Below are 13,458 nucleotides of genomic sequence, written 5' to 3' on the forward strand. Positions count from 1 at the left end.
GCCCTTATGGATAGGGACATTCAACCCTCAGAGGTTCTACAAGCTATAAAAGAACTTAGGGTGGGCAAACGACTCGGGCCAGACTGCTATACCGCGCTAGATTACAGGAAACTGGCACCAGTTGTGACCATCTGGTGGCTATGTACAACTCGGTGAAGAGAGGCTGTCCTCTTACCCCGGATCTTCTGAAGGCAAACGAAGTTATGATTCCGAAACCTGACCGGGATCACTCATCTTGGGCCAATTTCAGGCCCATCTCTTATCAATATCGATATCGATATGAAGCTCCTGACAAAAATCTTGGCGACACGCCTAAACTCGTTTCTCCTTCGTCTGATAAAAAAAGATCAGGTCGGTTTTGTGCCCCAGAGACAGGCTGGCGACGCAATCCACCGTATAGTGCAACTACAACACCTAGCTCACACCCGCTCTCTTGAATCTATGCTTCTCTCCCTCGACATGACTAAGGCCTTTGATACCTTGCCATGGCCCTATCTTATGTCGGTCTGCAGCACTTTGGCATCGGCTCCCCGTTTATGTCCTGGATGTCGGCGCTATATGACTCCCCCAGAGCAAAAATAAAATATTATGGGTTTGAATCCCCCATTTTTGACATTCAGAGAGGGACCCGCCAGGGATGCCCGTTATCACCCCTTCCGTTTGTACTGGCGCTGGAACCCCTGGCGGAAGCGATAAGAACACACCCTGATATAAAAGGGCATTGAAATTGCCAGTTCTCCTCATAAGATCTCCTTGTTTGCCGAGGACATTCTCCTTTCTGTCACTTCCCCTAGGATGACCCTGCCCAATTTACACGCCCTACTACGGGCGTTTGCATCACTCAGGGCTTCAGATCAACCCATCCAAATCAAAGGCATTGTCGACCAACCTGTCCCAGGAACTACTGAGGGACTTGCAATCAGCCTTTCCCTATCAATGGGTCTCCTCTCTACCTTATTTGGGAATTCGCATCACCTCCACATATCAGGCCCTATATCAGGCCAACTACCCACCCCTGTCCAAGCAGTTATCAGATATGCTGACATCGTGGTCATCTTTACCCCTCTCTTGGTTCGGGAGAATATCAGCCATCAGAATATCTCCCGAAGCTACTATATTACTTTAGGGTCCTCCCAATCCCGGTTCCTTCGCAGGTCCTCAATATTCATCAGAGTAGGGTCCTACAATTTATCTGGGGGTCGTCTCGCCCTCGTATCAACAGACAAATCATGTTTGCTAAAAAAGCGAATGGAGGCCTTGCGGTCCCAAATCTACGAGACTACTATACAGCAGCCGCCATAGCACCCCTCTCTCACCTCCACGAAACGTATCAACTCCCATTGTGGGCGGCGATCGACCTACTCACCATTTCCTCCTTACCCTGGCTCCCGCCAAAACACGGCCCCACGATTACGGGGCCCTGCATGATCCACACTTTGAGAGTTTGGGACTCAGTGAAGTTTTCTGCAGGGTTGGCTTCTCCCCATTTCCCGCTGCTGCGACTCCTTCGTTGCCCTCTTTTCCCCCCGGGTCTTGATAACTCTGCACAATTTAATTGGTGGACCCGGAATGGCTTCGTAGACGTTCACTCACTACTTACACCTACTAGAATACTACCATTTGCAGCCTTGCGCTCGTCTCACAATATACCCTTAAGGGAGTATTTTAGATATCTTCAGATTCATCACTTCCTCCAAAGCCTTCCCAAATCCCAGGACACCCCTTACATTCGAAAGCATCTGAAGATCTGATATCATTAATATACTCAGCCTTGATCGCTAAGAAGAAACCCCCGGTGCGATCCTATCACCTGCAGTGGGAGAAGGAACTGGGGAAGAAGTTGGATCCGGAAGATTGGCAGGCAAAGACCCTAACCCTGTCAAAATGCTCATGCAATGTCACGATCCTAGAGAACGCCTATAAGGTCCTATACCGGTGGTATTACACCCCGACACGTTTAGCCCGCTTCGCTCCCACCTGCTCCTCTCTCTGTTTCAGGGGGTGCAACCAGGAGGGCACAATGGCCCATATTTGGTGGACGTGCCCGAAGGTGTGCAGACTATGGGTCAGGGTTTACACGTTGCTTCGCAGCCTACATCGGGTGAACCTAAAAAAAGGATCCATTCAAGGCTCTTCTCGGCAAATACCAGACCTACTACGCCCAGAATGACAGTTGGCGCAGCATCTTTTTACCGCAACTAAGCGGACAATAGAGCGAACATGGAGAACCCCGGCCCTTAGCTTTGAGGCAGTCCAAAACCGTCTGAATGATGTCATGGTCAATGAAAAACTGTCCTCTCTGACACTCATACCAAATTTCTTAGAGTCTGGCAACCCTGGATAGAGTACCACCATTCTCCCAGATTCGATGTCACCGTGCTGTCGCTGTAGGGGCCCATCCTCCTCCTCTTCAATCCCCCCCCCCCTCCACTTTGACCTCCCTCTCTTCTCTCCAGACCCCTCTATTCCCCCTACTCTTGTCTCTTCATCTTTCCCTCCCTCCTTTTTTTTTCTTTTTTTCATCTTTCCACTTCATCAGATATGATTACTATAAGCTTCGGGCATACTCCAGGTCTGTGTTACATCTATATAAAACCTAGGGTCTTGTCCTGATCCAGAGAATGTGTACATGGTTAGAAGAAAATCTGCTTGAATTATACTTAACTGGAACTACCTGTACTGAAATCCAACTGTAAGCCTATTGTATTGACTCAAACTTGTTACTTAACAATAAAAATCTTTGTAAAAGAAAACCTTTTAGAAAGGAAAATAATACTTATCTGGGTGATCCTCCAGATAAAAAAAAAAAAAAAAAAAAAAAAAAAAACTTTTCCAACAAAGAATGGACAGGAAAAAGCATGCAAAGCTTGAGGCACTAGCGAACCCAAACACTCAGTTAAGGGTACATAAATGTGGAGCTGATCATTTAGCAAGAAATTGTATCATCAATCTTAATTGTGAACGTTGACTCTCCCGCATCTGACACCTCTGATGAGGAGTCATCAGCCTCACCACGGTCCCCTGAGGGAATTAGTCTTCTCCTGCCCCTAGTTCCTCAGACTGAGGGTCCTAGGAAAATGGAAGAGAACCTGTCGCATCTTGACCACACTGGGATGCAATTAAAGTCACAATTTTTTTTTTAAAAACCTACCATGCCTGAGGAAAAAGTAAAATGAATAGGGGCTGTAGTGTTGAAAACAGTTGCAAAAAAGTCATGGTAGGATGCCATTTGTAGAGTAGGCATTCCAGAGCTTTAAGGAGACCCTTTTAACTCCTTTTTTGTGGGCGTTTCAACCCCTCTTCTGAAGATAGCCCAATGCACAATGCAGAGATACTACCAGAAGAAACCGCATCCATTGCTTGAGCAAAAGTCAGCCAAAGCCGCTGCTATTAATGCTCATTCAGCCTGATGCAATAGTAAATGTTTCAAAAGCAATGCTTGTGTCACCAAACCGCTTTCCTGCCCCTTTACACTCGTGTCCCTCCAGCAGTAAAAATGGTGCTTAAAAAAAAAAAAAAAACACATCCCCGCGCTGGACGTTGGAGGACTCCAAACGCATCGCTAAGCTCCACCCCCCCACTCCGTCGCTCTCTGCCCCTTCCTTGCTTTTTTTTCCCCCTGTGCGAGCGTGGGTCTCTGATCCTACAGGACCAACATATGAGGGGATAAAAATGGTGGAGAGCGCCTGGAAGCTGCCGCGTAGCGGCCTGCTGATCGATTTTTGCGAGTTTTTTCTTCCGACGCTCTCTCTCGTGAAGAGGGGAGAATACAGCACAGGTGGGGGGTGTCTGGAGAAGAGAACCCCCCCCCCCCCCGGTCTGCTGCTGGTTGGAGAGAAAAAGAAGCCTGCTGCTAAACAGCTTGATCTCTTGAGGAAGCATGAGAAGGTATGTGCTCCATACAGCCCCCAGTGGTGACACATAGGCATGACAACATTTACGAATCAAAGGAGACAATTCATAAGAAAATTTAATTTTTTTTTTTTTTTTTTTTTAGAAGACTCCACTTACCTTTCCCGCCACATGCTTTTCTGTGGTAAAAACCAACAGACCCAATCTTCACCCTTCACGGTGGGTTCCATTAAACCTTCAGGGCCAGGGATCCTCTGGGAAACCCACAATCCTGGATCTGTAATAGCACCACCGCCAGTAAAACTTTATGGCCTTAATACCAAAACTATTCGATTCTGGGGTCCAGCTCTCAAAAAAGAGAAGCGTTTACAGGCAAAATCTTGGACACGAGGCCCAGGTACCATTCAATTCAGCCTAAAAGACACTTTGAATGGATCCGACTGCATAGCCCACAGCAAGAATTGCTCCAGTGGAGCTCAGCACATCTTCCCTCAAGACCAACATCTTAGACACTGGCGAAAAAAACTGAGATACTCCCCAGTAGTGGAAGGGGTTATATAGGGAGACAACTTCCTGTTTAGGGTGTGCCAGTGTCCAGCACCTGAAGGTGGACTATAACCCACATAGTAATTACTATGGCTCTGTGTCCCGTGATGTACAAATAATTTTCTTTATTTTTGTAGATTCCATGAAAACTGAGCAGTAAACCGTGGAGGGGAAAAGCAGTGAAACTTCAGCTTGTAGTCTCTGGATACCACGCTACAGACCAATTTGCATGGGACTTTGAGTCCCGTAAGCCGCAAAGGCGAAAATAAGTCCTTCCACCCATGCGAGTTGGGCAACCCTAACTTGCAGCAGAACTGTTGGGTCTGGGCAATACAGATAAAAGTAATTTACCCTTTGGGTCTGGTGTGAATATTAAGGGGAACCCCGAACCAAATAAAAAAAATTGCGTCGGGGTCCCCCCAAATTCCATACCAGGCCATTCAGGTCTGGTATGGATATTAAGGGGAACCCTGCGGCAATTTTTTTTTTTTTAATGGCGTAGGAGTCCCCCTCAAAATCCATGCCAGACCCTTCAGGTCTGCAGTGTCATGGACACAGATGGGGGTGATCTTTGCCTCATTTGTCTCCATGCAGAGCCGCCGAGAGGATCAGATCGCAGCGGGAGGGTGGCCCTCTCCCGCTATCGATAAAAGTGATCTTGCGGCCAAACCTCCGCAGAGACTACTTTTATCTTGTACTGGACCGCCGGCCGAACACGGCGATACCGGGGTTATGGCAGCTAGCTGCTGCCATAACAACGATATCTATCCTCAAAGTGAGGATGTACATTGGTCGAAAATTGAAATTTATAAAGAAATAATACCAAAAAAAGTCCCAGAGTCCTTTTATCTTCTTCTCTTGCTCCGCCGATGGACCGAACCCCCCCCCCCCCCCAAAAATATAAATAAATAACAACCCTGCAGGCCGACACCGATCCGCCTCCATGGGAGGGACCTGCCGTATGATGCTTCAACGCTAATGACAGTTCTTTTATAACTGAGGGCGGGGCCACACGGTCACTTACACAGATGACACCGACCCCTCTGACACAAGGGGACTTCCCAATGATTTCCCCATGGCGTCAGAAGAGGGCAAGGAAACCCGGTTACCCATTACCATTTCAAAACGGGGGGATCTGGGGGTCCCTTGTTAAAAGGGGGCTTCCAGATTCCGATAAGCCCCCCCACAACCACCAGGCAAGGGTTGTGGGGATGAGGCCCTTGTATCCATTAAAATGGGGACAAGGTGCTTTGGGGTTACCCCAATGCACCCTCCCCATGTTGAGGGCATTTGGCCTGGTTTCGGGGGTTTATGGATTTTTGGGGGACCCCACGCCATTTATTTATTTTTTACATTTTGGCGAGGGGTTCACCTTAAAATCCATACCAGACCTGAAGGGCCTGGTATGGCATTTGGGGGGGCCCCCCATACAATAAATTTATAATATATATATATATATATATATATATATACACACACACACACACACACAGTGGTGAGAAAAAGTGTTTGCCCCCTTCCTCATTTCCTGTTCCTTTGCATGTTTGTCACACTTAAGTGTTTCGGAACATCAAACCAATTTAAACAATAGTCAAGGACAACACAAGTAAACACAAAATGCAATTTGTAAATGAAGGTGTTTATTATTAAAGGTGAAAAAAAATCCAAACCATCATGGCCCTGTGTGAAAAAGTGATTGCCCCCTAAACCTAATAACTGGTTGGGCCACCCTTAGCAGCAACAACTGCAACCAAGCGTTTGCGATAACGTGCAATGAGGCTTTTACAGCGTCCTGGAGGAATTTTGGCCCACTCCTCTTTGCAGAATTGTCCTAATTCAGTTACATTAGAGGGTTTTCGAGCATGAACGGCCTTTTTAAGGTCATACCACAACATCTCAATAGGATTCAGGTCAGGACTTTGGCTAGGCCACTCCAAAGTCTTCATTTTGTTTTTCTTCAGCCATTCGGTGGTGGACTTGCTGGTGTGTTTAGGATCATTGTCCTGCTGCAGAACCCAAGTTCGTTTCAGCTTGAGTACACGAACAGATGGTCGGACATTCTCCTTCAGGATCTCTTGGTAGACAGCAGAATTCATAGTTCCTTTTATCACGGCAAGTCTTCCAGGTCCTGAAGCAGCAAAACAGCCCCAGACCATCACACTACTAGCACCATATTTTACTGTTGGTATAATGTTCTTTTTATGAAATGCAGTGTTCCTTCTACACCAGATATACTTGGACACACACCTTCCAAAGAGTTCCACTTTTGTCTCATCGGTCCACAGAATGTTGTCCCAAAAGTCTTGGGGATCATCAAGATGTGTTGTGGAGAAATTGAGACGAGCTTTGATGTTCTTTTTGCTCAGCAGTGGTTTTCTCCTTGGAACTCTGCCATGCAGGCCATTTTTGCCCAGTCTTTTCCTGATGGTGGAGGCATGAACGCTGACCTTAACTGAGGCAAGTGAGGCCTGCAGTTCCTTGGATGTTGTTGTGGGGTCTTTTGTGACCTCTTGGATGAGTCGTCGCTGCGCTCTTGGGGTAATTTTGGGCGGCCGGCCACTCCTGGGAAGGTTCACCACTGTTCCATGTCTTCGCCATTTGTGGATAATGGCTCTCACTGTGGTTCGCTGGATTCCCAAAGCTTTGGAAATGGCTTTATAACCCTTTCCAGACTGATAGATCTTAATTACTTTCTTTCTCAATTGTTCCTGAATTTCTTTGGGTCTCGGCATGATGTGTAGCTTTTAAGGATCTTCTGGTGGACCTTACTGTGTCAAGCAGCTCCTATTTAAGTGATGCCTTGATTGTGAACAGGTGTGGCAATAATCAGGCCTGGGTGTGGCTAGAGAAATTGAACTCAGGTGTGGACAACCACAGTTACAGTATGTTTTAACAAGGGGGGCAATCACTTTCACACAGGGCCATGATGGTTTGGATTTTTTTTCACCTTTAATAATAAACACCTTCATTTACAAATTGCATTTTGTGTTTACTTGTGTTGTCCTTGACTATTGTTTAAATTGGTTTGATGTTCCGAAACACTTAAGTGTGACAAACATGCAAAGGAACAGGAAATGAGGAAGGGGGCAAACACTTTTTCACACCACTGTGTATATATATATATATATATATATATATATATATATATATATATATATATATATATATATATATATATATATATATATATATATATATATATATATATATATATATATATATATATGGTTTGGGGTCCCCCTTAATATTCATTCCAGATCGGAAGGGCCTGGAAATGGACTGGGGGGGATCCCGTGGCGGTTTTTTCAATGACTTATCTGTATTGCCCAGACCCAACAATTCACTATAGCCGCTATTACTTTTAAATAACTTTTTTTCCTTTAGAAATGTCATTTTGTGCAAGGAATGTTCTTCCTCAATAATCAGCGAATAATCTCTCTTGTGCTGCTACTTTATATAAATGAAATCAAACACCACATTAGCGCACCAATTGCAATCAAATCACATCAAAACCATGTGAATAGCAAAAATATATGTGTATATAAAAAAAGTCCATATAAAATAGCTAATACACTGTATAACCTCCACCAGACAGTGTTACTGCAAGTTCCACTCTCTTAAGCATAATGCTCACCAGATGGTAATGCCATTCACTCTTGTGACTGGCTAATAGTGCTTATGCTGTTCTAAAGCCGCTCAGAATCTCCAAGCTCCGTCCAGATATTAAGAACAAATCTCCACACGTGGGGAAAGAAATCAAGACAAAGCCTCCAATAGTGTAAAACCTTAATAAGGGATTGTAAACGCTCAACCTTTTTCACCATAATGCAAAGGCATGAAGGTGAAAAACCTTCTGTAGTGCAGCAGCCCCTCAGAGCTCCCCCTTTTACTTACCTGAACCCGATCGTTCCAATGACGGGGTTGAGCACAGCAGCTCCAGCCACTGTCTCGGGTCTTCATTGGATAGATAGCAGCAGGAGCCATTGGCTCCCGCTGCTGTCAATCAAATCCAGCGACACGGAAGCCGAGGGGCGGGGCCGAATTCTGCTGTCTGTGTCAATGGACGCGCAGTAGGCATCATGGAAAGCGGCTTTGTGGGGACACTTGAGAAAAGGAGGAGCCAGGAGCGCAGCTGGGGGACCCCAGAAGGGGAGGATTGAGGCAAGTATAACATATAAAAAAAAAAAAAACAACACACCTTTATAACCCTTTTAAGATACCCACTTTATTTTAAAAGTAATGCACCTACAACAAGAATAGATAAAAAATGCCCATAATTAAAAATCAATGGAATGTCAGGTATCTCAGTGCTGCGATTTCACCATCCCTCTTAGATTTTATCAGCTGCTCACACTCCTCGAGTCAACATCCTGACATTGCATCCAGTTGCCATGTAGCCACACCCCAAAGCATTTAAACTAAGTTTGTCATCAGGGGTTATATGAACTGTATGCACATATATTTTTTCTATTCACATGGTTTTGATGTGATTTGATTGCAATCGGTGCACTACTGTAGAATATCTGTTGTATTATTTCACCTTGTTGTTTCATTAATTCCTTGGTTCCCCCTCCCTCCATTGTGAGTGGAATGGGAGGGCTGACTAATGTAAAGACTGGTGCTGTGATTGGTCATCACCGAGAACTGCTATAATCGGCTGCACAGTTTCTGTTAACCAAATTATTCAAAGATGGCTTGGTTCACAGACATTAATGGGTGCACAGCAGCAGCCCAAGGGTAAAATAAAAATCCATTACTTCACCATTTAAAGACATATGGTAAATAAGTGATAGATAAAAAAAAAAAAAAAAAAAAAAAAAAAAAAAAAAAAAATCCAGATCTCTGCTGTCTTGCCCATTAAAGAAACAAACCATATGATAAATGTTATTGCAGTAAATATTAAATTGCTGCTTTAAAATAGAATTCATGTTTTTGTTTAACATGCATTTAATTTCCTGCATATCACTTTATAGAAGCTACACCTCAAATTTAATTTAGAATTCCATAAAACGTATAAATAGCATGCTAAATATAGTGCAGACACGCCCTATGCTGACATGCGTTCAAGCGAATCCACTGTTCACCTGTCACAAAAGATCAGTTCTACTGCCAGGACACTGTACAGTGTGTTTTGACCTAAATAGGTCGTAGGTGTACGTCGGCCTGCGGCCACGATGTCTGCTGGAGGCGCGCAATCACTCCTGAGAGAGACAGAACGGGGATCTGTCAAGGTAAACAGACAGATCCCAGTTCTGTCAGGGAAGTAGAGAGCTCTGCAGTCCCTAGTGATCAGGAAAATTGATCTCTCTACTCCTTGTCACTACACTGCCCCCACAGTTAGAAACACCTCCCTAGGGAACACTTAACCCCTTGATCATCCCCACGCTAACCCATTCCCTGCCAGTGATATTACTGTAATCAGTGGCTATTTATAGCACTGATCGCTGTATAAATGTCAATGGTCACAAAAAACAAAAAAAAAAAAAAGTGTCTGATCTGTCCGCCGCAATGTCGCAGTTCTGCTAAAAATCGCTGCTCGCCACCAACACTAGATTAAAAATAAAGGAAAAAAAAAAACCAAACAAATATATCCTCTATTTTGTAGATGCTATAACTTTTGCACAAACCAATATACGCTTATCGCGTTTTTTTTTTTTACCAAATATATAGAAGAATACATATTGGCCTAAAGTGATGAAGAAATTAGCTTTTTACATTTTGTATAAGATAAAAGTTGTCTCTGCGTGGATTCAACACAAGATCACTTAAATCGACAGTGGGAGAGTGCCCCCCCTCCCGCCACGATCCGGTGCCCTCCGGCGCTTACCAGAGCCTTCGGCAGCAGCGGGGTCGATCCGGTCCTCTCTGTGGCTCAGCATGGAGACAAGTGAGAGGAAGATCACCCCCATCTGTCTCCATGACATTGCAGGGCGAAAGCGACGTCAAACTTCACTTCTGCCCATAGCTCTTAAAATGGCCTTTTTTTTATTGCATTTTAGTTTTGACCCCAGATCTCATATTTAAGAGGTCCTATCATGCTTTTTTTTTTCTATTACAAGAGATGTTCACATTCCTTGTAATAGGAATAAAAGTGACAATTTTTTTAAAACCGTGTAAAAAATAAAAGGTAAAATAAATAAGAAAAAAAAAAAGAAAAAATAAATAAATTAAAATGCTCCCAGTCCCACCAAGTTTGCGTGCAGAAGCGAGCGCATACGCGAGTAGCGCCCGCATATGAAAACTGTGCTCAAACCACACGTGAGGTATCTCCTGAATCGGTAGAGTGAGAGCAATAATTCTAGCCCCAACACAAAACATTCAACCTGTAGAATTTTTTTAAATGTCACCTATGGAGATTTTTTAAGGGTAAAAGTTTGTCGCCATTCCACCAGCAGGCATAATTTTGAAGTGTGACATGTTGGGTGTGAAATGCAAACATCCCCCTCTCTATCAAATTGAGGGCACACCTTCATAAGGTTCATGATAGCTGCAATCAGAGAAACCGGCTCTAGCAGCAAAACATAGAAGAGTATTGATTGAAGAAAAACGAATACATTTAAAAAAAAAAAAAAAAAAATATTTGGATTTTTGACTTGCTTGTAAAATCCATTTGTTGGGAGTACAGGACAAAGGCAGGTTCAGAGATATGGTTATATGTAGGCATCGTCAGGTGTATGGACACTGGCAAAAAAAAAAAAAAAAAGTGCTGTGAGGAACCCCATACAACTCCCTCCTGCTCTCAATACTCAGTTTTGTAACAAGCGATCAAAGGACCCAGAGGAGAGGATGGCCTGCGTCCTATACTTGTGCTCCATGAAATAGATTTTACAGGTTAGTCAAAAATCCTATTTTCTTGCTCATACAGTGCAATACAAATTCAGAGACAACTGGGACATTCCCAAGCAATGCCAATGAGGGGAGGGTAAAAATGTCAACAAAACTAGTCAAGATACCCCTTAAAACAATGGGGGGAAAAAAAAAAAAAAAAAAGAGAGAGGTCAAGACATAACTCAAACAGCTGCCTGAAGCAAAAAAAAAAAAAAGCAGCATCCGCTGAGGTCTGAACATCCACCAGGTAACAAATAGTAAATGTGTGAATGGATGGCCAGGTGGCAGCTTTAAAAATTTGCAATGCAGAATCTTTATGCTGAAAAGCCCAGGATGCACTAACAGATCCAGTAGAATGACTCATCTCTGAAAAGAGAAGAACCTTATTCTATGCCGAGTGGGCCCGAACCACAACCTGGCGGTTCCACCTTGCAATAGTGGAATGAGATGTCCCGTGCAAAGAACCCTCTGGTAGCACAACGAGGGAATACAATTGTCCCATTAAGGTCAAGGCAGTGAGGCAGATTAACAGCTTGAACCACATCCAGCAGGGCTGGACAGAACAAAAGAATGGTAAAAACAAACACATTGTCCTGATTAAGGTGAAAATAAGATGCCACTTTAGGCAAGGAGAATACCTTAGGCCAAAGGGCAACCCGATCCTTGTGAATTACCAGGAAGATAAGACAGTCTGCTTTGACACGCTTCTGGCAGAAGTTATGGAAGATCAGAAAAAACATATTGTAAGGTTGGCCAAGGATATATCCCTAATGGGTTCAAAGAGAGGAGGCCTTTAGCGTTGAAACTACCAAATCCCACAGAGCAATGTCTACAGGGATCATAAGTGACATTCTGGACGAAGGACTTCACCGGAGAGTGCAATGCCCATGGCCAACCGCTGATCCATGCCCGATCAAACTGAGCATACATCCCACAAAGTACTGGTGAGGACTACCTTCCACCACACAAAGCAGTTAGGTCTTCCAAATGTGGGGATAGACTTTGAGAAGTGGATTTTTTGGCTCTTAAAAGCAAAGGATGACCGGAATCAGCCAGGCCCCCCATCTCTCAGGGCTTATGCGTCAGCCAGGCCATCACAGCCAGCAACTAAAAAAACAGGATTGAACACCAGACAAAAAATACAGTAGATTCAGATGGTCTCAGAGACTGCTTTGAATGCCAACAGAGTTTGAATCCCCATGGGGTTTTTAACAATACATCCAACCTTCATTCTATGTTGGGGCCCTGGTTTCCTGCAACTGGCCCTTTTCTCTGTAGGTCTGCCATAAAGTCAGGGGAGGCACTGAAAGGATACTCACTGTGACCAGGAATTGAAGACAACCTAATACTGCTAGACATGCAATATTTAACCTGAGGCATAACTGCAACAGAAATGCAAATATCTAAAAAGAAGTGCGTGCCAAAAGAGTTGAAGTCAGGTCCACTATATCTACCCCCCCTGCCTGATATGAAATACAGTGAATGTCCCACGCCTGGCCATAAGAAATAAAGACTATTTAAATTTTTGGCTGAGCATATGCATCCAGAAAGGCATTTCAAGCAGCCTTCATGTGGGAGAAGGAAATGGCTATACTACGCTTGGAAAGAAAATGCACTCTAAACCTGACTTCTTACAAATCTCTTTATACACGGCTCTATTAAGAAATTTGCTGCAGAGGGAGGCAAAATCTGGACAGTTGCAATAAAACTGAAATATATAGCAGCTTAAAACCTAAAAGACCACATAATTTTGAATGGGAAAGGTATTTTGTACACTTACTTTTCCACTCTTCTATATCAAGCTCCCGACTTTCAAAACTTTGGTCATATGGCTCCGCTATAGGTTCATCATCTGGGTCATGGTACTGAGCAAAGTAGGGATGGGCTAAAGCTTCTGCTGCCGTTATCCTCTTGTCTGTGTCTAAAACAAGCATCTTCTCCAACAGGTCTACAGCTGACAACAGGATTGGAAAGAAAATGTAATCCATGATTAGTTTTAAATAAGTTAGTCAAAAGCTTTAAAAAATACAAACCGTAAATACATGAGATTAATACAATTTATAATTTTCCAAAATGTATCTGAAGAAAACTGAAGCTAAACAGTACGACTGAAGTAATCACATATCTCCACTGCGACTTACACAAGATACAAGAAGTTACACAAGATACTAAAAGTTTATCCAAAACCAGCTTACTAGCCCTTGGTCTGGTGGCTGCATTCATTTTTCCAAG

General features: G+C 43.9%; 1 protein-coding gene across 2 annotated transcripts in view; it reads right to left on the reverse strand.

Moving 5' to 3' along the window:
* Positions 1-13,458, reverse strand: part of LOC143982423 (mitogen-activated protein kinase 14) — a 114,192-nt gene that overhangs the window by 21,047 nt on the left and 79,687 nt on the right. For both annotated transcript variants that reach the window (XM_077481114.1, XM_077481113.1), the window contains exon 11: positions 13,007-13,180. In XM_077481114.1, the coding sequence (XP_077337240.1) occupies positions 13,007-13,180 (174 nt within the window). The remainder of the gene's footprint in view (positions 1-13,006; positions 13,181-13,458) is intronic.

Source organism: Lithobates pipiens, unplaced genomic scaffold (genome assembly GCF_037356315.1).
Source record: "Lithobates pipiens isolate NorthernLeopardFrog02 unplaced genomic scaffold, aLitPip1_a1.2 Scaffold_16, whole genome shotgun sequence".
In the NCBI taxonomy this organism is placed as follows: domain Eukaryota; kingdom Metazoa; phylum Chordata; class Amphibia; order Anura; family Ranidae; genus Lithobates; species Lithobates pipiens.